Genomic DNA, 23,939 nt, shown 5'->3' with positions numbered 1-23,939 from the left:
TCACTCTTGCTCAGGCTAGTCTCTAACCGGTGAGTTCAGGGCAATCCACCTGCCTCGGCCTCCCAAGTGCTGGGATTACAGGCATGAGCCATTGTGCCTAGCCAAACTGCCAGTACATTGAGAAGAAAATGGAAAACTTGTGTTAAAACAAATGAGCAATAGAACAAACATCTTTTAGTTCCCTAGTGAATTAGATCAGTGTTTATCAAACTGCAGGCCACAAATCATTCCTTGGTTGTTAAATTTAAAAATAAAGTCTAATGATTATTTAGTGATAAAATTTACTGCCAGGCAGGGAACCAAACACTGTACAAAGTCTAGGTAGGTTTTAGGATATGAGGTTGGGAAAAGAGAAAATGGGATACGTCTTTTAAAGTCCAAAGATCTCAAATTGTGGGTGTCCTATTTTAAGAAAGCAAAATTTGTAAGTGGTATTGAATGGGTGAGAATATTTGGGTTAGTAGATTAGGTAAACACTAGGCTAGCTAGAGATGGTCTGCTGTACATGTTAGAATCCCCTCTAGATTATGGCATCTAGTTGGACTTGCACTGTTTTCCTTTTTTTTTTTTTTTTCTTTTGGAAACAGAGTCTCACTTCATAGCCCTTGGTAGAGCACTCCATAGCTCACAGCAACCTCAAACTCTTGGGCTCAAGCAATTCTCTTGCCTCAGCCTCCCAAGTAACTGGAACTAAACTACAGGTTTTCACCACAACGCCTGGCTACTTTTAGAGACGATTTCTCACTCTGGCTCAGGCTAGTCTCAAACCCAGGAGCTCATGCAATCCACCTGCCTTGGCCTCCCGGAGTGCTAGGATTACAGGTGTGAGCCACCGCACCTCGCCTGCAGATATTTTTAAATAAGTTTCGTTCATTCTAAATCTTTCTTTTTCCTGTACTCACAATTTCCTACTGCATGAATATACATTGATTCATGTTTGTTGTTGTTGTTGTTGTTTTCAGATGGAGTCTCACTCCCTTGCCCTGGCTAGAGTGCCATGGTGTCATAGCTCACAGCAACATCAAACTTTTGGTCTCAAGGGCTGGGCGACGTGGCTCACTCCTTTAATCCTACCACTCTGGGAGGCCAAGGCTGAGGCAGTGGATTGCTTTAACTCATGAGTTCAAGACCAGCCTGAGCAAGAGCAAGCCCCTGCCTCTACTAAAAAATAGAAAAAGTGAGGTAAGAGGATCGCTTGAGACCAAGAGTTGGAAGTTCCTGTGAGTTAGGACACCACGGCATTCTACCCAGGGCAATAACTTGAGTCTCTGTTGTCTCGAAAACAAACAAAAAAAAAAAAACTCTTGGGCTCAGGTGATGCTCTTGCTTCAGCCTCCTGTGTAGCTGGGACTCCAGGTGTCTGCCACCATGCTTGGCTAGTTTTTCTATTTCTTTCAGTAGAGATGGAGTCTCGCTCTTTCTCAGGCTGGTCTGGAACTCCTGAGCTCAAGCAATTCACATGCCTCATACTCCCAGAGTGCTATGAATACAGGCGTGAGCCTCTATCACCAGCCTGATATACATTGGTTTAAATAACTAGTCCTGTAACAATGGTCATTTGAGGGGGCCCCGGTTACACTACTGCTGAAAAATGCTGTAGGTGATATATTTGTCTATATCTTTGCATGCTTCTGTGGTGAAACCTATAGCACAAGTTCCTAAAAGTAGATCTGATAGGTCAAAGGGTACATGCATTTATTTATTTATTTAATTACTTATTTATTTTTTGAGGCAGAGTCTCACTATGTTGCCCTTGGTAGAGTGCCATGGTGTCACAGCTCAGAGCAACCTCAAACTCTTGGGCTTAAGCAATTCTCTTGCCTCAGCCTCCCAAGTACCTGGGACTACAGGCCCCCCCACAACACCTGGCTATTTTTTGCTCCAGTTGTCATTTATTTTTTGTTCCAATTGTCATTTGTTGTTCAACAGGCCCAGTTACTTGGGAGACTGAAGTTGCTGCAAGATAATGACACCTTAAATGGCACTTACCCAGGATGACAGAGTGAGACTCTGTCTCAAAAAAAAAGTGAGAGCCTTAGTACCAGAAGCTGATTTTAGTTCCTAGATCAATCAGTTCCAAGCAGATCAGTTTCCTCATCTGGAAAATGAACTGACATAAGAGTATCTACATTGAAAGGTGTTTGCTGGCTGGGTTCAGTGGCTCTTGCCTATAATCCCAGCACTTGGGAGGCTGAGGCAGGTGGATTGCTTGAGTTCATGGGTTCAGGTTTGAGACCAGCCTGAGCCAGAGTGAGAAATTGTCTCTAAAAATAGCTGGGCATTGTGGTGGGCACCTGTAGTCCCAGGCACTGGGGAGGCCGAGGCAAGAGAATCGCTTGAGCCCAAGAGTTTGAGGTTGCTGTGAGCTATGACAATAGCACTCTACCGAGGGTGACAAAATGAAACTGTCTCAAAAAAAAGAAAAAGAAAGGTGGTTGTGGCTGGGTGCCAGTAGCTTAGTGGTTAGGGCATCAGCTACATGCTCTGGAGCTGGTGTGTTAAAACCCGGCCCAGGCCTGCTAAACAAAAAACAAACAAAAAAATGGCCAGGCGTTGTGGTGGGGCCAGCTACTAGGGAGGCTGAGGCAAGAGAATAGCTTGAGCCCAAGAGTTTGAGGTTGCTGTCAGCTATCATGGCACTCTACTGAGGGTGACAAAGTGAGACTCTGTCTCTCTCTTTCTCTCTCTCTCTCTACACACACACACACACACAAAGAGAAAGCTGGTTGTTGTAAAGATAAAACAGGTGCCTAAGACATAGTGTTGCAGGAAGACGAGGTCTGCTCTTTCTCTCCTTTCCAAACACCATGTTTATAAGAGGAAGGGCTTTATTTCAGTGGGCGGGCATAGATGAATTCAAAATGGCCATGCTCCCAGACTGGATTGGTCTTTCCCTTTTTATCTACAGTCAAAAAGTTCCATCCTACAGGTACCTTTCTCATTGGTCAGTTCGAATCAAGTGGGAGAATCTGTTCCAGCCCCCACAGAACTATAGTATTTCACAGAAGCAGAAATTTCCAGGTCCTAGGAAGTTAAGTCTAGAGGACCTTGCAGGTGTATCCTTGGGGTCTCCTTGAGAAGACTTCTGTTCTCCTAGACGTTACCCTTCCCAAGTATCCTCTCTCAATAGGACATACTCAATGTTGATTGTTAGTGTTTTATTTACTTTTCAGTACTTACCATCAACTTAAAATTCAAAATTCTTCTTCTTTAGGAAAAAAAAAATTTTTTTTGAGACAGTCTCACTTGTTGCCCTTGGTAGAGTGCCATGGCATCACAGCTCCAGCAACCTCAAACTCTTGGGCTCAAGCAATTCTCTTGCCTCAGCCTCCTGAGTAGCTGGGACTACAGGCGCCTGCCACAACATCCAGCTACTTTTAGAGATGGGGGTCTCACTCTTGCTAAGGCTGGTCTTGAATACGTGAGCTCAGGCAATCCAACCGCCTCAGCTTCCCATACTGCTAGGATGACAAGAGTAAGTCACTGTGCCCAGTCTAGAAAAATAAAGTAACTTAGTGGTCTAATGAAGGTTTTTGATGGTTGAAATGTGAATGCACCCACAATTCATTCTTAGTAAGTTTCTGAAACCAGTTCCCTTCCTGTGGTAACGTTGGTTTAACCATGCGAAAGAAAAAGCATGACTGGTGTGTAGTGGGGTTTTGTCAGAACATTGCCACTGTAGTTTTGCCTTCTTTAAATAACCACTTCAGTGTCCATTGTTTTCTGTGATGTATCCATTTATAAAATTACTAGCATAAAAATGGTCAAGTCTGTGAAAAAAGACTAATTAGTAGTGCTCTAGAATCATTTGTTAAAATGTTTTGTTTTGGATCTTAGTATTTTGCTCTACTCTAAGTCTGGATACATACCCATTTGCAGTCACTGACATGTTATTTTAAGCATTTGCCTATTAAGCACTTGTTTTGTTGCTGAAAAGGGAAGAGAATTAGAAATTGGAAAGAACTGAATGTTTTATTTTGTGTAGCTTTACTTTAAGAGAAACTCAAAGGGCGGTGCCCGTATTCAGTGGGTAGGGCACCAGCCATGTGTACGCCAAGGCTGATGGTTTCAAACTGGCGGGGCCAGCTAAACAACAATGACAACTGCAACCAAAAAATAGCCCTGCTTTGTGGTGGGTGCCTATAGTCTTAGCTACTTGGGAGGCCAAGGCAAGAGAATAACTTAAGCCCAAGAGTTTGAGGTTGTTTAAAAGACACTCTACCCAGGGCCACAACTTGAGATTCTGTCTAAAAAAAAAAAAAAAAAAAAAAAAGAGAAACTCAAAGAACTTAGCTAGGCTCAACTGTCTAAGGCTTCTTCCTGTCTTCACACCCCAGGTCCAGAAACCTGTTGAAAAAGATTTCAGTTGTGGGGCGGTGCCTGTGGCTCAACAGAGTAGGACGCCAGCCCCATATGCCAGAGGTGTCGGGTTCAAACCCAACCCTGGCCAAAAACTGCACCAAAAAAAAAAAAAAAAAAAAGATTACAGTTGTTAGGCTGGGGGCAGTGGCTCATGTCTGTAATCCTAGCACTTTGGGAGACTGAGGTGGGTAGATTAGCTTGAGCTCATGAGTTGGATACAAGCCTGAACAAAAGGGAGACCCCATCTCTACTAAAAACAGACAAACTGAGGCAAGAGCAGGTGGTGCCTGTGGCTCATCGGGTAGGGCCCCATATACCGAGGGTGGTGAGTTCGAACCCGGCCCTGGCCAAACTGCAACAAAAAATAGCTGGGCGTTGTGGTGGGTGCCTATAGTCCCAGCTACTTGTGAGGCTGAGGCAAGAGAATCGCCTAAGCTCAGGAGCTGGAGGTTGCTTCTACCAAGGAGAACAGGGTGAGACTCTGTCTCAAAAAAACAAACAAAAAACTGAGGCAAGAGGATCTCTTGAGCCCAAGAGTTGGAGGTTGCTGTGAGCTATGATGCCTTAGCACTCTACCCAGGGCTATAGCCTGAGACTGTGACTCAAAAAAAATTCAGTTATTTTTTTCAAGTTATTATTTCATTAATTCTATTTAAAAAGTATGTAATGCACTATGTTATACAAGTGAAAAAATGACCACATATAAAATGTTGTACAAATACTGCAGTTATTTTATCATGCTTATTTAATAATTAGCTTAGTATCAAATGTAAGATGTACTAGTATGAAAGCCAGAAATCCTAACTGCTGCCAAAATGAGAAATAGAAACTTTCACTCATGATATTAATTAAAACTATTATTGTTTGAGGACTGTCATGTTTCAACAAGTTTTTATTTTTTTTATTTTTTTGAGACAGAGTCACACTTTGTTGCCCTCAGAGTGCTGTGGCATCACAGCTCACAGAAACCTCCAGCACCTGGGCTTAGGCAATTCTTTTGTCTCGGCCTCCTGAGTAGCTGGGACTACAGGCCCCCACCACAACACCCGGATATTTGTTGTTGTTGTTGTTGTTGCAGTTTGGCTGGGGCCAGGTTTGAACCCGCCACCCTCGGTATACGCAGCTGTCACCCTCCTCACTGAGCCACAGGCGCCACGCCATCAACAAGTTTTTAGTAGATAAATCCTTATTATCAATGCATGAGACTGGATGCATGTATTCTGGACTGATCCCATCAGAATCACCTGTGGTATTTGTTAAAAATTCAGATTTCCTATAGCTTCACTTAGGACTCCTCCCTGCCCTCCCTCTCAATTTTCTTTTACTTTTTTCTTCAAGTTCTCAGAGTTCTTGGGTGGTGAAAATTTTCTGATTCTTTGTTACTTTCAGGCTTCAGTTCATATTGTCTGGCCTCAGCTCATATCTCAATCCACATCAGAATCTCTGGGAGAGGAGTCCAAGGAAATCTACATTTTCAATAAGTACCCTAGGTGATTCTTTTTTTTTTTTTGGACAGACTCTCACTCTGTTGCCCTGGCTAGATTTTTGTGGCATCTTAGCTCACAGCAACCTCAAACTCTTGGACTAAAGTGATTCTCTTGCCTCAGCTTCCTGAGTAGGTGGGACTACAGGTATGTGCCAATATTTCCAACTAGTTGTTTTTCTATTTTTAGTAGACACAAGATCTTCCTATTGCTCAGCCTGGTCTCGAACTCCTGAGCTCAGGAAATCCACCTGCCTAAGCCTCTCAGAGTTTTAGAATTGTAGGCATGAGCCACCATGCCCCAGCCTCCTAGTCGTGATTCTTATACAAGTGAAAGTTCATGAATCAATAGTAGAACATTATAATTTAGGTTCCACTATTCAGCAGGAGCTCTAGAAGCTACTGGAAAGTTTCTGAACACTCAGTGGAGCTTACTACCACACCTTCTAAGATGGTAAAAATTGGAATAACCCTGCATGCTGTGCCGGGATGCTAGATATTGATATCTTACTAGAAATTAAAAAGTAATATACAGCTGTGCCTCTTTAACCTTACCAAAAAACTCTTAAAATTAAAATAGACCGGGTGGTGCCTGTGGCTCAGTGAGTAGGGCACGGGCCACATATGCCAAAGGTGGTGGGTTCAAACCCAGCCACGGCCAAACTGCAACAAAAAAAATAGCCGGGCGTTGTGGCAGGCACCTATAGTCCCAGCTGCTCAGGAGGCTGAGGCAAGAGAATCGCGTAAGACCAAGAGTTAGAGGTTTCTGTGAGTCGTGTGACGTAATGGCACTCTACCCCAGGGTGGTACAATGAGACTCTGTCTCTACAAAAAAAAATTAAAATTAAAATAGACCCTGTTTGGATTTAAATTTTTTTTTGTTGTATTTTTTTCTTTTTGTGTTTGTGTGTGTTTTTTCTCCTAGAGGATTTTTTTTTTCCTTTTTTGAGACAGAGACTCAAGCTATTGCCCTGGGTAGAGTGTCGTGGTGTCACAGCTCACAGCAACCTCCAACTCCTGGGCTTAAACAATTCTCTTGCCTCAGTCTCCCAAGTAGCTGGGAGTATAGGAGCCCACCACAACGCCCGGCTGTTTTTTTTTTTTTTTTTGTTGTTGTAGTTGTCATTGTTGTTTGGCAGGCCTGGCTGGGTTCAAACCCTCCAGCCATGTTGCATGTGGCTGGTGCCCTAACTGCTGAGCAGCAAGCGCCAAACCTAATTTTTGTATTTTCAGTAGAGATAGGATCTCCCCCTCTTGCTCAGGCTGGTCTGGAAGTCCTGAGCTGAAGAGATCCTCCAGCCTCAGCCTCCCTAAATGCTAGGATTATAGGCATGCACCATCGCACTCTGCCTTTGGTAGATATTTAAACACAGACATTAAATAAATTATATTTATTTAATTTGAAAACTGTAAGTTGATGGCTTTGTTTTTCACCAAGAAACACTCTTGGAGGAAACTTGAAGGGGGAGGATAAAGTGGAGAGTTTTTCTGTGTCCTCATATGGTAGAAGGGGCAAGGGAGCTCTCTCAAGACTCTTTTTATAAGGGCACTGATGCCAGTCATGAAAACTCTGACCTCATGACCCAACCAAGTCTCAAAGGGCCCACTTCTTTTGTTTTTTTTTTTTGGCCGGGGCTGGGTTTGAACCCGCCACCTCCAGCATATGGGACCGGCGCCCTACCCCTTGAGCCACAGGCACCACCCAAAGGGCCCACTTCTTAATACCAACACCTTGGGGGTCAGGATTTCAGTATATTAATTTTGGAGTGGATGCAAGTATTCAGTCTATAGCAAGATTCATGGAAACTTTCTAGGGGATATGCAGTTACCAGGTAGCTGAAAGGGAATCCATTTTTCTTTTCTTTTCTTTTCTGGGTAGAGTGCCATGGCATCGCAGCTCACAGCAACCTCCAACTCCTGGGCTTAAGCAATTCTCTTGCCTCAATCTCCTGAGTAGCTGGGACTACAGGCACCCATCATGACACCCGCCTCTTTTTTGGTTGTAGTCGTCATTGTTTGGCAGGCCCGGGCTGGATTTGAACCCACCAGCTCTTGTGTATGTGGCTGGCGCCTTAGCTGCTTGAGCTACAGGCGCCCCTGGGAACCAATTTTTCAAATACTCAACTTCCATTAATTTTCTAAAAATGATTTGCCTGAGAACTCGCCTCCAGTTTTCCTTTCTGTGGAGGATAAAGCTACTTCATCTTGGATGCTAATCCACCAGTTTTGGGAATGCCTGTAAGGCTAAGATTTTTACTTTCACATACTTACCACAAATCCTGCCCTTATGTCAAAACAACCTTGACATAACCTAAATTCTTCCCTTAGGGAAATTCTTGCCTTTCCTGTGGGGTGTCATACACATTCCTTCCCTATAGTACATAAGCCCTAAGTCAAGGGGCTAACAGTTTGGGGATCTACCATCTCATCCTGCTGTCACTCATGACATGGCTTCTGTTCCTAAGTATCTATCAGATGTTTCTGGGGAAACTGGATTTGACAGTCTCTTTCTTAGGCCTCTCAGCTTCCTAGGTCTTTAGGAGTAGGTTTGCATAGACCGGCTCACTGAAGAACAGTCACCTCCCTTTCCCAGTGTCTTAGTAGGAAAGCATACCTCTCAAAGGTTAAGAATCTTTTTATTTTATTTATTTATTTTTGAGACAGAGTCTCACTCTATGCCCTGGCTAGCGTGCTATGATGTCAAGCCCACAGCAACCTCAAATTCTTGGGCTCAAGAGATCCTCTTACCTCATCCTTTCCAGTAGCTGGGACTACCAAAGGTCAAGAAACTTACTGTTGGGTTGCACCTGTGGCTCAGTGAGTAGTGCGCCAGCCCCATATACTGAGGGTGGTGGGTTCGAACCCGGCCCCTGACCAACTGCAACAAAAAAATAGCTGGGCATGACCAACTGCAACAAAAAAATAGCTGGGCATTGTGGCCGGTGCCTGTAGTCCCAGCTACCTGGGAGGCTGAGGCAAGAGAGTCGCCTAAACCCAAGAGCTGGAGGTTGCTGTGACCTGTGACGCAATGGCACTCTACCAAGGGCAATAAAGTGAGACTCTGTCTCTAAAAAAAAAGAAAGAAAAAGGAAAAGAAAAAACAAAAAACAAAAAATATGAAAGAAAGTGCTTTGGCCCAGGGTATAAAAATCCTTGGGGCTGGGCAGAGCCAGGCAGGTTGATTGTGGTAGTTAATGCCTGTAATCCTAGTGCTATACTTTGGGAGGTGGAGGTGGGAGAATTGCTTGAAGCCAGGAGTTTGAGACCAGCAGGAGCCGAAACCTCACAAAAAAACAGGAAAATTATCTGTGTATGAGGTGAATACCCGTAGTTCCAGCTACTCGGAGGCTGAGGCAGGAGTGTGAGGTTGCAGTGAGTTACGATGGCACTGCTCCACTGTAGCCTGGGTGACAGAGGGAGTCTCTGGCACAAAAACAAACAAACAGCCAGGCATGGTGCCTCACACTTGTAATCCCAGCACTTGAGAGGCCAAGGTGGATGGATTGCCTGAGGTCATAGATTTGAGACCATCCTGAGCCAGAGCATGACCCCACCTCTATAAATTGCCAGGTGTTGTGGCGGGCGCCTGTAGTCCCAACTACTTTGGAGGCTGAGGCAAGGGAATCGCTTAAGCCCAGGGGTTTGAGGTTGCTGTGAGCTATGATGCCACAGGACTCTACCAAAGGGTGACAAAGTGAGACTCTGCCTCAAAACAAAACAAAGCAAAACAAAAAAACCCCAAAACAACAAGGTGGGGTGTGGTAGCTCATGCCTGTAATCCTAGCACACTCTGGGACCCTGAACTCATGAGGTTGAGACCAGCCTGAGCAAAAGTGAGACCTCATCTCTAAAAATAGCCAGGTGTTGTGGCAGGCACCTGTAGTCCCAGCTACTTGAGAGGCTGAGGCAAGACGATCGCTTAAGCCCAAGAGTTTGAGGTTGCTGTGAGCTACGATGCCATGACATTCTACCGAGGGCAACAAAGTGAAACTATCTCTCTCTCTCTCAAAAAAGAAAATCATATTGTATAATACCTTCACGTCATTTTTATTTATTATGTATGAATAATAATCACTATTATGACTCAATCCAAAAACAAAAATCCTGGAAACATAGTCAACAGGAAAATAAAAATAATGCAATTTCTATTTATGGACATATTTTTGTTGCAGAAAAAATTAGTATGGTCATCAATAGAAGACTTCAAGTATAAAATGTATCAGCATCATTATTTTGAGTATGCTAGAATTTAAACCCTTTGCAACTATTTAAGCTTGATGAAAAATGTAGCTGTTGGATGCACTTGGTGACTCATGCCTGCAATCCCAGCACTCTGGGAGGGTGAGTTGGGTGTATTGTTTGAACGCGTGAGTTGAGACCAGCCTGAGCAAAAGGGAGCCCCCATCTCTACCCAAAAACAGGAACACTAGCTGGGGGTAGTGGCACATGCCTGTAGTCCTGGCTATTGAGGAGGCTGAGGCAAGAGGATTGCTCAAGACCAAGAGTTTGAGGTTGCTCTGAGCTATGATGACACCAATCCAAGCACTCTATCCAGGGTAACAGGGTAAGACTGTCCCAAAAAAAAAAAAATGGAAAATGTAGATGTTAACCTAAAAATGTATGAGGGAATGCTTAGTTTCTCAAAATTCTTTTAGGGGTTGTAGCAATAAAAGTTTGGAGACCGCAGTCATACAGGGCTGTTGTGAGAGTTAGGGAGAAAGTATATAAAGCATCAATGATAGTGCTTAATAAATACTATTATTTGAGGAACTGAGTTCTAATTTTAATCTGGTTTCTTCTTAGGTATTTGGTCCAGGGCATTTGTTTTTGACTGTGCTTTAGTTTCATTGTCTAGATAAAGGATAATACAGATGACTGTAAAATGCTTTGAGTATAGGAAGTTAGATAAGCATGAGTGTAACTAACATTAGTAATATCAATGGTAATTTTTATAGTAGTGAAAATATATGGATAAGCTCTCCAAGTCAAAGCATATAGCAAATGTTCAAAAAATGTTTGTTGAATGACTGAATGCTAAAAGGAAACTTGACACAGCAGAAGACTATATGTATATGTTTATTGGACACATTCCCTTAGTACTTGCATTTCTCAATCCACAGTGCATTTAAAATCCATTTTGAGGCCAGGTACAGTGGTTCATGTCTGTAATCCTAGCACTCTGGGAGGCCTAGGTGGGTAGATTGCTTGAGCTCACTGGTTCAAGACCAGCCTGAGTCAGAGTGAGACCCCACCTCTAAAAATAGCTGGGTGTTGTTGCAGGCACCTGTAGTCACAGCTGCTTGGGAGGCTATGGCAAGAGAATCACTTGAGCCCAAGAGTTTCAGGTTGCTGTGAGCTATGATGCCACAGCACTCTACTGAGGGTGACAAAGTGAGACTGTCTCAAGAAAAAAAAAATAACTGAAGTCCATTTTGAGCATTTTCCCATATATAAACCTTAAAGATTAAAAGAATAGGAGACAAAATCTTTCCCTGGGATGTGGCTACTGATTAATTTTCAGGAAGAGTTTCCTCGTTGAACCCTACCACTCTGCAACACTTGAACCTAGAGTTAAACTTCCAAAGCACACTTAAATCATAGTTTTTTTTTCTTTTTTTTTTGAGACAGAGTCTCACTATGTCACCCTGGGTAGAGTGCCATGACATCACAGCTCACAGCAACCTCAAACTGTTTTAGCTGGCCTGGGCCAGATTCGAACCTGCCAGCCTTGGTGTATGTGGCTATCACTGTAACCATTGTGCTATGGGCGCCAAGTCTAAATCATGATTATAAAAAAAAAAAAAAAAAGAGTAAAAAAGAATGTACTTATTGTACTTTGAACTTCTTTCGCAAGTAATTTAATCAATGTACATATTTTTTGAAACAGAATTGCTCACTTTGTCACCCTTGGTACAGTGTCGTGGCATCATAGCTCACAGCAACCTCAAACTCCTGGGCTTAAGCGATCCTCTTTCCTCAGCTTCCCACGTAGCTGGTACTACAGGCATCTGCCACAACACCCAGCTATTTTTAGAGACGAGGTCTATCTCCGGCTCAGTTTGGGCTCGAACCTGTGAACTCAGGCAATCCACTCTTCTTGGCCTCCAAAGTGCTAGGAATACAGGTGTGAGCCACCACACCTGGCCCTCAGCTTTCTCATTTTTATTTTTTATTTTTTTGAGACAAGAGTCTCACTATGTCACCTGTGGTAGAGTGCTGTGGCATCACAGCTCACAGCAACTTCTTCCAACTCCTGGGCTTAGATGATTCTCTTGCTTCAGCCTTCTGAGTAGCTGGGACTACAGGCGCCTGCCACAACGCCCAGCTATGTTTTTGTTGAAGTTTGGCTGGGGCCAGGTTCGAACCCGCCACCCTCGGTTATATGCGGCCGGTGCCCTACTCACTCAGTTACGGGTGCCGAGCCAGCTTTCTCATTTTTAAACCTATAAAATAATAATAATGGTCAGGTGTGGTGGCTCAGGCCTGTAATCTTAGCACTCTGGAATGCTGAGGGGAGAGGAATGCTTGAGCTTAGAAGTTTGAGACCAGCCTAAGCAAGAGTGAGACCCCTTCTGTACTAAAAATAGAAAAATTAGCCAGGCATCCTGGTGGGCTCCTATAGTCTCCGCTACTCAGGAGGCCGAGGTAGGAGGATTGCTTATACCCAGAAGTTTAAGGTTGCTGTGAGCTATGCTGACACTATGTATTTTATCCTGGGTAGCAGAGTGAGACTCTGTCTCAAAAATACTACTACTAATAATATCAATCTCATAGGGCTGTTTTGAGGATTAATAAGGTGTGTTACAGGATTATAGGTTATGTGGTAGTTAGAACAATGCTTTCCCCTCAAAGATGTTCATGTCCTAATTTCTGGAACCTATAAATATATCTTACATGGCTAAAGGAAATTTCCAGATGTGACTAAGTTAAGGATTTTTTAAATTATTTCTATATTTATTTATTTATTTTGGGGGGAGAGAGTCTCACTTTGTTGCCCTGGTACAGTGCCATGGCATCATAGCTCACATCAACCTCAGACTCTTGGGCTCAAGTGATTCTCTTACCTTCTCCTCCTTAGTAACGTGGACTGCAGGCATCTGCTGCAATGCCTGGCTATTTTTAGAGACAGGCTCTCGGTAGGGGTAGGGGATCTCATTCTAGCTCAGGCTGGTCACCATCTCGTGAGCTATCTGGCACCTCCGCTTCCCAGAGTGCTGGTAAATTAAGGATCTTGAGATGGGGAGATTATCATGGATTATCCCATGTACCCAATGTAATCATAAGGGTTTTTGTAAGTGAAAGAGGAGGCAGGAGAATCAGAGTGAGAGTGAGGTAGTGTGAGAAAGACTTGAATGGCCATTGTTAGCTTTAAAGATGAGGGAAGGGAACTATTTAGCTAAAGGATGTAGGCATCTTCTAGAAGCTGGAAGAGGTAAAGAAATAGATTTCCCCCTCCAGTATCCAGATGCCCTTCTGACATCTTGATTTTAGCCAGTGAGGCTCATTTCTGATTTCTGACTTCCAGAACTGTAACATAAGTTTATATTGACGTAAGCCACCACGTTTGCAGTAACTTGTAGAAGCAACAGGACACTAACAGAGGTGGGTTAGCCATTGTTACTCTGTTTACAGCTACAATCCCCGTCAATTCTGGCTTCTCCAATTTTTTTTTTTTTTGCAGTTTTTGGCCAGGGCCGGGTTTGAACCCTCCACCTCCAGAACATGGGGCCGGCGCCCTAATTTGAGCCACAGGCGCCGCCCAATTCTGGCTTCTCTTGGCCTTCCGTGAAGGGCAATCTAGTCTAAACACTTCTGCAAAACCAAAGTGGATCTTTTTGCCCATGTACACACTATTTTTTCAGTTTTTTTAGCTAAAAAACTCTTAACCTCAACACAGCCGCTTTCAAGAGCAGCCCCGGTTCTCCTAAAATAGAAAATGAACAAGAGGACTCTCTGCTAAGCTGCAAGACAATCTATAACATCCTCTTCTTACATATGGAAAATCATATGCTTTAATTATCAGATTATGCAATTATTTGGGTCACAAGAAACATGCACTGAGGTCCTGTTCAGGAAAAAGTTAACTTCACGTTACAGCCTCCCTTTCTTTGGTAGGGAGTTCTGAGCCTAACAGACTCTATAGTAGGAGTCAACCCTTTAAGTTTAAGGCTCATGCGAATTAGAGCGCTTAGAACAGGAGAAATAGAAAAGGGTAGAGGGAAAAAAGGGGTAGGTTCGAGGAGGGCTGGAAAGAAGCTAAGAGAAAAGAATCCACAACTCAGACGAATAATGACAAGTTAGAGACAGCTTCCCATCGTCTAATTTCTCCTGGGTTCTGGCTCTAGTTCTACAAACTCCCCACAGACTCCATTGTCGCGCACCTGTCCTCCAGGCTGGCGCCCGTCAGCTAGCCTGGGGCAGGCTGGGAATGCTGTTCTGGGAGAGTAGCCGCCCTAGCCGGGTGGTGGGGAGACCACAGGGAGGAGTCATGGGGCGTGAAAACGGAAAGACTACATCTCCCAGGCCGCCACGCTTTCCAGCAGGAGTCCTAGGGCGCTGACTGCTCCCCGGTTTCCGCAGGGAAGCGCCGAGCTACCGTAGCTATTGTGCTTCGCGCCATCTCTCTCCTCTAACAGCTCTGGTGTCTCTGGAGGAAGCCTTCGTTTCATCGCTGCCGCGGCTAAACCCTCTGGCGGCTAACAGAACACAGGTCGGCTCCCTAAGACAAGGAAGAATTTGCAGCAGCCGGCGGGCCCTGGCAAAGCAACCCTTGGGTACAAGGAAGAGAGTTGAAGAAGGAATCCGAGTGCTGAGGCTTGGCGCTCAGGCTTTGCTGGGGCTGGGCGGGGCGCAGGCGCCGGCTTTAAGAAGGGGGAGGGGACAGTGCAATCTGGGTTACCCGTGGAGTTCCGCAAAGGAAATCTGCTAGCTCCAGAACCAGGAGAGGCTGCACCCTGCCCAGGCGCCCATCCCCTCCTACACCCTGGGCGGACTGAAGGGTCACGTTTGTAATTGCTCAGGAAGGGTCCGGCTAGTCTCCGGGGGAATGATGCTTAGGGAGAATGCTGCTTGCTAGGCAGCACCCCGCCGGGATCCGACTACAATAGCTCAGCCTGTTCCCCGAAGCAACTGCCGGACCGCCAGTTCTCCAACCAGCCAGCGCTCCCCAGGGGTCTCATTGGAATAGGTACCTATCCTCCAAAGGGAGGGAGGCTAAGTGGGTCTTGCTCTCAGTCCGCCGGTTTACTTCTCCCACTCTGCCACTGATGCTGTTGGTCTTTGTGTCTTTCCTCTCTTTCTCCTACGCCATCAGAACCATGGGGCATCCCCCGCTGGAGTTCAGCGACTGCTACCTGGACAGCCCGGATTTTCGTGAGAGGCTCAAGTGTTATGAGCAGGAGCTGGAGAGGACCAATAAATTCATCAAAGACGTGATCAAAGATGGCAACGCACTTATCGGCGCTATGAGAAGTAAGTGGAAGGCTTAGATGAGCCGTTTCCCTGAGCTAGTGGCTCTGGCCTTTAAGCTTTTCCACACCGCAGGGGGAAGGGAGGTTGCTGGATGACTCCCAGCCCTGGTCTCTGAGGCCAATGTGAGTGAGGACAGTAGAAGTAGGAAGTGGTGGATACAACCAGAACTTTTGGATTTCCTCTTTGTTGGCTTTGATGTTATAAAATAGGATCTGTAGTTTTGCCAGGAACCCTCTTGTCTGTAATTATCCTTTCTTGACTGTTCGTTGTTCTGGAGGAACAATTTGCCTATACTGTCAAACATGTTCAGCACTCTTTTCTGGGGCAAGGTGGCTTCTAAGCTGACCAAGGAACTTCCCCAGTACCTCCTAAAGAATTGGGAATTAAGGTCAGCAGCTTGAATAATGATTTTGTGTTGGCCTCTGGTTGCTAGAGATAAGTGTGGGGGCAATAAAAAATTCCCCATGGCAAGTTATTTTCTAAGGAAAGCACCTATACCCTAGCAACATTTTTCTTTAACATACTGAGCTATGTTAAAGGTCAAGGTCAGTCTAAACTCAGGATTATCGGATGGGTTCTACTGAATTCTGCTTAAGAATGGAAAAAAAAAAAAAAAAAGATCTGCCTGCTCTCTGCAAGGAGGAGCCCAGCCTCCAGGGAGTGAAATGTAAAGCTAGGGTTAGGGGCAGAGGGGCTGAGGAAACTTCACCTAGCTTGGCTGTCTCAGTGGTCACAGCTGACTCAGCTGTGGGAGGCTCCCTCCTTTCCCCACTATGTGTTGGGGTTTTGTTTCTGCTGGTTGGCAGGAGGCTTGGAGTAAAAGAAAGAATAATAAACATGCCCAATGAGAGTATAGGCAACCCAACCCTTTGTGCCAAAGTATATACCCAGAAGAATGGAGGGTAATGATTGGGTGAACTGATATTTTTTTTTTCTTTTGGCTGAAAGATGATTGTGAAAAATAAAGTCAAAGTCATCGGCAAATACGTTGTGAGTGCTTATAACTTTGTTTCCAGTTATCTACAAAATATTGTGTCTAAGACCAGTGTGGGGACCTTCTTAGTCAGATGCAGCCAACTAAGATCAGAGAGAAAGGCTTAGAAGGGGCAGAGTGATGGTAACTGCTACCAACTGATATTTCTTATGCAGCTCTTCTGGTTTGTTCCTTGGTGCCTCCGTTCCCTACACATGTTATCTGTTCACTTTTAGACAGAATATATAAACTGTACAAGTTCCTGGAGGTCATTTCATTTGAGTTTGATCTTTTAATGGCTTCTCCTAGTGTGGCCTAACCAAGAGTAAACGTCTGGTAGCACCTTAAAGATGGGGTGTTTGAAATGCCGATCCTTATAGTCTTTGAGTTATGTCTCCTCTTAGAAGGGTTCATTAAGAGGTTAAGGATATGCAGGTTGTACTACAAAATTAGAAAGGTGAGGGTTCAATGAAAGGAAGAGGGGGAATATTTGGGCTTTTTATTTGGTTTTGCTTACTTATTACAGTGAACTGCTTGGTGCAGTATCCACAGTCAAACCAAGCTTTTCATAAGCCCTAGGAGGGCTTTGTGAAGTGAATGGTTAGCTGAAAATGTGTGTGCTAAAAAATAACTGGCTAAGGCATATAAGAGAGATTAAGATTTCTATGAAAAAAACTTCCAATAAAACATTTGGGGGATGGCTTGGCGCCTGTGGTTATGGCACCGGCCACATACACCCAGGCTGGAGGGTTTGAACCTGGTCTGGGCCAGCTAAACAACAATGACAACTGCAACAAAAAAAGAGCCGGGCATTGTGGCAAGCGCCTGTAGTCCTAGCTACTTGGAAGGCTGAGGCAAGAGAATCACTTTAGCCCAAGAGTTTGAGGTTGCTGTGAGCTGTCATGCTACAGCACTCTACTGAGGACGGCACTCTACTGAGGGCGACATAGTGAGACTGTGTCTCAAAAAAAAAAAAAAAAGAAAGAAAGAAAATTTGGGGAAGGGCAAAAGTTTGTAGGCAAGGGGATGGTAGTGGTTTTTATTTTGTTTGTTTTTGTTGTTTATTTTATTTATTTCATGTATAAGTGTGTGTGTGTGTGTGTGTGTGTATATATATATTATTTTTTGAGACATAGTCTTGACTCTGTACCCTGGGTAGACTGCCATGGCATCATCATAGCTCACAGCAACCTTAAGCTCTTGGGCTCAAGTGATCCTCTTTGGCTCAGCCTCCCGATTAGCTGGGACTACGGGCACCCACCATGATGCCGGCATTTTTTTTCTATTTTTAGTAGAAATGGGTTCTCACCCTTGCTCAGGCTTGTATTTGTTTATTTTTTTCAGGCATTTTTGTTTTTATTCTTTCCTTTTTTTCTAAGTCTCAAAGTGGTAAGAGTCAGCAATTATGCAGGCTGAAACCTTTGCATGGAGACATGCTGGGCCAGGAGCTCCTTGATGCTTGCAATTTTCTGTGTCTGAGTAACATAGAAAGCTAAAAATAGGACAGGTAGAAACTAAACTGATCAGCTAACTCATGGTCCATTTCTTTCCTTTCAGTTACATGGATTCTAAAAGCCTGTCTGGCTAGAGGCAAAGGCTGGATATTCTCCACTGTTTTGACCACATTAATGTTTATACTCCCACTTTGCTTCCTCACACTATGCCAGCTGGGCAACAACTTTCTGAGAGTAGATAGGGTGGAAGCAAAACAAAGGTATGATCTTGTTTTGTGTGGAGGAGGAAAGAAAAGGGAGCAGTGGAATTGGAATTAGAAGATTGGGTTTATAGTCTTGTCTTCACTATCTTGGGATCTGACAAAAATTACTTCATCTGTAAAATGGGGGTAATTATACCCACCTCTCAGGGTTGTTGTGAGACTCAAAGGAATTAATGGGTTGTGAAAGTGCTTTGCAAATGGAAATGGCTAAATAATGGAAGTTGTTAATGCGTCTTTAGGTTACTAATGTATGTATAATTTTCAGTAGGTGTCTGAAGGGAAATGCATAAGAAGAAATAGTTGGAAGCAGAGACTTTGTTTTTGGCCGTAATCTAGTTGGAAAATGTCACTCCCTACAATGTCATGTGTGTGGATCTATTTTGTCATTTGCAGTCTAGCATTGAAAGGTAGGAAGAATGATTGATACCTTTTTATTTAACTAATTAAATGGACCATCACATCAAGTAGCTAGTATTTCTTGGAAGCAGTGAGACTAGATATACTGTGCTGCACAAATCAGCTACAACTTTTCTTGAAGTTGTTAACCCAGGAGGAACTTGATTCCACATTTTATCCTGCTTATGTCTGATTTTGTACAAACTCTAGATAAAGCTTTAGTCACAACTGTGTATGATGATTTAATTCATTAAATGTAGGTCCTGTTTGAATATTTAGATTTACTTAGCTCTGGGCTCAGAGGTAATTGATGTTATGAATAATAATTCTTTTTTTTTAAATTGTGTATTAATGTATGGGTACATTTGATTAGATTACATTGTTAGCATTTGTTAGGTAATATCCAAGTTGTAGTTGAGCCCTTCACCCAGGAGGTGTGCCATGTACCTCTACATTGTACCTGTTAGGTGGGAGATTCCAAGTCCTTTCCCCTCCCCCTCCCCCATTCTTGACTTTATTTATTTTATTTTATTTATTTATTTTTTGAGACAGTCTTACTATGTCTGTCTGGGTAGAGTGCTGTGGCGTCCCAGCTCACAGCAACCGCAAACTCTTGGGCTTAAGCGATTCTCTTGCCTCAGCCTCCCAAGTAGCTGGGACTACAGGTGCCCGACACAATGCCGGGCTATTTTTTGGTTGTAGTTGGTCATTGTTGTTTGGCAGGCCCAGGCTGGATTCGAACCTGCCAGCTCTGGTGTATGTGGCTGGTGCCCTAGCTGCTGAGCTGCAGACGCTGAACCCATTTTTGACTTTGTGTTTTTCTCTCTTGTGTGCCTGTAGTTGTTTATCTACTGTTCTTTTTTTTTTTTTTTTTTTAAGACAGATCCTCACGTTGTCACCCTTGGTAGAGTGCTGTGAGATCATAGCTCACAGCAACCTCCAACTCTTGGGCTTAAGCAATTCTCTTGCCTCAGCCTCCCAAGTAGCTGGGACTACTGGTGCCTGCCACAGCGCTGGCTAATTTTTAAGAGACGAGGTCTCGCTGTGGCTCAGGCTGGTCTTGAACCTGTGAGCTCAGGCAATCCACCTGCCTTGGCCTCCCAAGTGCTGGGATTACAGACATGAGCCACCTTGCCCAGCCCTCATCTACTACTTTTAAATGAGTTTTGAGTACATGAGATGCTTTCTTTTCGAGACAGTCTCACTTTGTCATCCTGGGTAGAGTGCCATGGTGTCATAGTTCACAGCAACCTCAGACTGCTGGGCTAAAGTGATTCACTGGCCTCAGCCTCCCAAGTAGCTGGGACTACAGGCGTGCACCACAACTCCTGGCTATTTTTAGAGGCCAGGTCTCACTCTTGCTCAGCCTGTGAGCTCAGGTAATCCACCAGCCTTGGCCCCCCAGAGTGTTAGGATTACAGGTGTGAGCCACCATACCCAGCACTGTGATGCTTGCTTTTCCATTATGGATGATATTCAACATGGCTTTCTTGGGGAAGTGGTTGATTTCCCCTCCTCCCTTTAAATGTGATCTATTTGTCATTGTCAGAGTGCAAGATGATTATAACTTAAACTAATGGAAAATAAAAATACCATCGCTCTGAAAGATGACTATATTGCCTGCTTTTCTGTTTGCTCTTTGTTTTTAAGTTGGCAGTTTCAGTCTCTGATGTTGTTTGAATACTTGCTGAGAACTGAGGCTGAGTGTTATTCAGAACAAGTGATGTTGCCCCTGCTTATAAACCAAGGCAACATAAGATACCCATCAAGTGTTATATATAGTTCAGCGAACACATACTGTTCATTCAATACATACTTGTGCACATACTATATTCAAGTTATTTTTCTCAAAGCTGTCAGGCATCAGAGTGAGTCACAGATGGATACTGCCCTCAACAGGTTCCTAGGAGACATGGTAGTGGAGATAAGCTATGGGAAAAAATAACTGTCATGTAAGGTCATGGTTATGGATAAGAGCCATAAGAGCAGGACAGGTGGACATGACAGTATGTGACAGGAAAAGAGAACTCATTTTCTGGTCGGAGGATCAGAGAGAAGCAAAGGAAGAAGTAGCATTGGAGTTGGGCAGAATTAATAACACTTATCACTTTTTTAGCAGTTCCCTTGTGCCAGGCATTACATCTTGTAACAATTTAATGGGATAAGGATTTATTATTCCGCTTCTATAGATGAGGAAACTGAAATTCAAAGGTTGAAATTGGTTGAATTCAACCAACAGGGCAAGAGGCTGAATTAGAGCATAAACTCAACTCTAAAAACTCTCTTTATTTTGCTGCATGACACTGTATTAAGGACAGTGCATTTCATATAGTGGGAATGAAAGGGACATCAAATAATTCATGTTATCTGGGGTATATGCTACAGAAAGGGAGATTTGGAATATGTGGTTAGAATGGAAGGTTGAGGCCTGACTGTGAAGGACCTGTTAAAGACTGCAAACTTGGCTGGGCTTGGTGGCTCACGCCTGTAATACCAGCACTTGGGAGGCCAAGGTGGGTGGATTGCCTGAGTTCACAGGTTGGAGACCAGCCTGAGCCAAAGTGAGAACGCCGCCTCTAAAAATAGCCAGGTGTTCTGGCAGGCACATGTAGTCCCAGCTACTTGGGAGGCTGAGGCAAGAGAATTGCTTAAGCCCAGGAGTTAGAGGTTGCTGTGAGCTATGATGCCACAGCACTCTACCAAGGGTGACAAAGTAAGATTCTGTCTCAGAAAAAAAAAAAAAAAAGATTTCAAACTTCCCTCTGTAGGCAAGGAATACTAAGGGAAGATTTTTGGTAAGAGGGGGCCTGGTTTGAGCTACGTTTTAGGGAGATTCATCTGATGGTCATATGTAAAGTGTTAGCAATCCCACATATATATCTGTAACTTTTCTTCACTTAATGGGCAGCTTTAAATTTGCTTTGCTATAGCTCAGGGATCAGTAAACCTTTTCTGTAAAGGCCATACAGTAAATAATTTAGGTGCTGAGGACATGCAGTCTTTTTGTTTGTTTGTTTGTTTTACATGTACCCTTGTGAGATGCATTGTTTTACATGTACCCTTGTGAGATGCACCGTAGGTGTGGTCCCACCACTTACCCTCTCTCCACCCATCCTCCCCTTGCCCCTCCCCTCCTTTTCCCCTTTCCCCATATTCTTTCACATGAAAGCTATAAATTGGTTTCATAGTAGAGCTCAGTACATTGGATACTTTTTCTTCCATTCTTGAGATTCTTTGCTAAGAAGAATATGTTCCAGCTCCATCCATGTAAACATGAAAGAGATGAAGTCTCCATCTTTCTTTAAGGCTGCATAATATTCCATGGTGTACATATACCACAGTTTACTAATCTGTTCGTGGGTTGATGGGCACTTGGGCTTCTTCCATGACTTAGCAATTATGAATTGGGCTACAATAAACATTCTGGTATAGATATCTTTGTTATAATGTGATTTTTGGTCTTCTGGATATATATATATATATGCATATATATATATTTTTTCAAGGAATTGTAGGATCAAATGGCAGGTCTATTTTTAGATCCCTAAGTATTCTTCAAACATGTTTCCAGAAGGAACGTATTAGTTTGTATTCCCACCAGCAGTGTAGAATTGTTCCCTTTTCTCCACATCCATACCAACATCTCCGGTTTTGAGATTTTGTGATATGGGCTAATCTTACTGGAGTTAGATGATATCTCAAAGTAGTTTTGATTTGCATTTCTCTAATGATTAAGGAAGATGAGCATTTTTTCATGGGTCTGTAGGCTGTGTGCCTGTCTTTTTCAGAGAAGTTTCTCTTCAAGTCCCTTGCCCAGCCTGAGATGGGATCACTTGCTCTTTTCTTGCTAATATGTTTGAGTTCTCTGTGGATTCTGTTTATTAAACCTTTGTTGGAGACATAACCTGCAAATATCTTATCCCATTCTGAGGGCTGTCTGCTTCCTTTACTTACTGTGTTCTTGGCTGTGCAGAAGCTTTTTAGTTTGATCAGGTCCCTGTAATGTATTTTTGGTGTTGCTTCAATTGTTCGGGGGGTCCTCCTCATAAAATATTCACCAGGTTGATTCCTTCAAGTGTTTTCCTTGCACTTTCTTCTAGTATTTTTATAGTTTCATACCTTAAGTTTAAATCTTTAATCCAGTGAGAGTCTATTTTAGTTAATGGTGAAAGGCGTGGGTCCAGTTTCAGTCTTCTACCGGTCGCCAGCCAGTTCACCCAGCACCATTTGTTAAATAGGGAATCTTTTCCCCACTGAATGTTTTTAATTGGCTTGTCAAAGATCAAATAATGGTAAGTAGCTGGGTTCATCTCTTGCTTCTCTATTCTGTTCCATACATCTACCTCTCTGTTTTTGTGCCGGTACCATGCTGTTTTGATCACAATTGATTTATAGTATAGTCTGGGGTCTGGTAGTGTGATTCCTCCTGCTTTGTTTTTATTTCTGAGTAATGTCTCGGCTATTCGAGGTTTATTCTGATTCCATATAAAACAGTGTATTATTTTTCGAAATCTTTAAAGTATGACAGTGGAGCTTTAATAGGGATTGCATTAAAATTGTATATTGTTTTGGGTAGTATGGACATTTTAACAATGTTGATTTTTCCCAGCCATGATCATGGTATGTTTTTCCATTTGTTAACATCTTCAGCTATTTCTTTTCTTCGAGTTTCATAGTTCTCTTTATAGAGATCTTTCACGTCCTTTTTTAGGTAAACTCCCAAATATTTCATCTTCTTTGGCACTACTATGAATGGAATAGAGTCCTTGACTATTTTTTTTCAGCATAACTATTGTTGGTATAAATAAAGGCTACATATTTATGAGTGTTGATTTTGAGGACATGCAGTTTTTGTGGCAACTACTCAACTCTGCCATTGTTGTGAGAAAGTGGCCATGAAGAATATATAAGCAAGAATAGCTATGTTTAAATAAAACTTTATTATTGTCTGGGTGTAGTGGCTCATGCCTATAATCCTAGCACTTTGGGAGGCTGAGGCAGGTGGATCACTTGAGCTCAGGATTTCAAAACCAGCCTGAGCAAGAGTGTGACCCCGTCTCTACTAAAAATAGCTGGGTGTGGTGGCTGGCACCTGTAGTCTGAGATACTTGGGAGTCTGAGACAAGAGAATCGTTTGAGCCTAAGAATTTGAGGTTACTATGAGCTATGATTCTACGGCACTCTACCCAGAGCGACAGAGTGAGACTCTGTCTCAAAACAAAACAAACAAAGAAACCACATTTATTATTTATTGACACTGAATGGGAATTTCACATAATTTTCATGTTACAAAGTATTGTTCTTCCTTTGAATTTTTCAATAATTTAAAAATAAGGTTCAGTGCCTGTAGCTCCAAGGCTAAGGTGCCAGCCATATACACCGGAGCTGGCAGGTTAAAACACAGCCCAGGCCTGCCAATCAATAATGACGATTATGACAACAACAACAACAAAAATAGCCGAGTGTTGTGGCAGGCACCTGTGGTCCCAGCTGCTTGGGAGGCTGAGGCAGGAGAATCGCTTAAGCCCAAGAGTTTG

General features: G+C 43.4%; 1 protein-coding gene across 2 annotated transcripts in view; it reads left to right on the top strand.

Moving 5' to 3' along the window:
- The first annotated feature begins 14,426 nt into the window (after window positions 1–14,426).
- OPHN1 (oligophrenin 1) overlaps window positions 14,427–23,939 on the top strand; it is a 721,258-nt gene continuing 711,745 nt past the window's right edge. The window contains exons 1-2 of one of the 2 annotated variants that reach the window (XM_053579945.1): window positions 14,427–14,555; window positions 15,159–15,316. In XM_053579945.1, the coding sequence (XP_053435920.1) occupies window positions 15,163–15,316 (154 nt within the window). In that variant the 5' untranslated portion in view covers window positions 14,427–14,555; window positions 15,159–15,162. The other variant, XM_053579942.1, reaches the window with a different exon arrangement.

The sequence above is a fragment of the Nycticebus coucang genome, chromosome X (assembly GCF_027406575.1).
Source record: "Nycticebus coucang isolate mNycCou1 chromosome X, mNycCou1.pri, whole genome shotgun sequence".
Lineage (NCBI taxonomy): Eukaryota > Metazoa > Chordata > Mammalia > Primates > Lorisidae > Nycticebus > Nycticebus coucang.
This window is presented reverse-complemented; position numbering and strand designations above follow the sequence as displayed.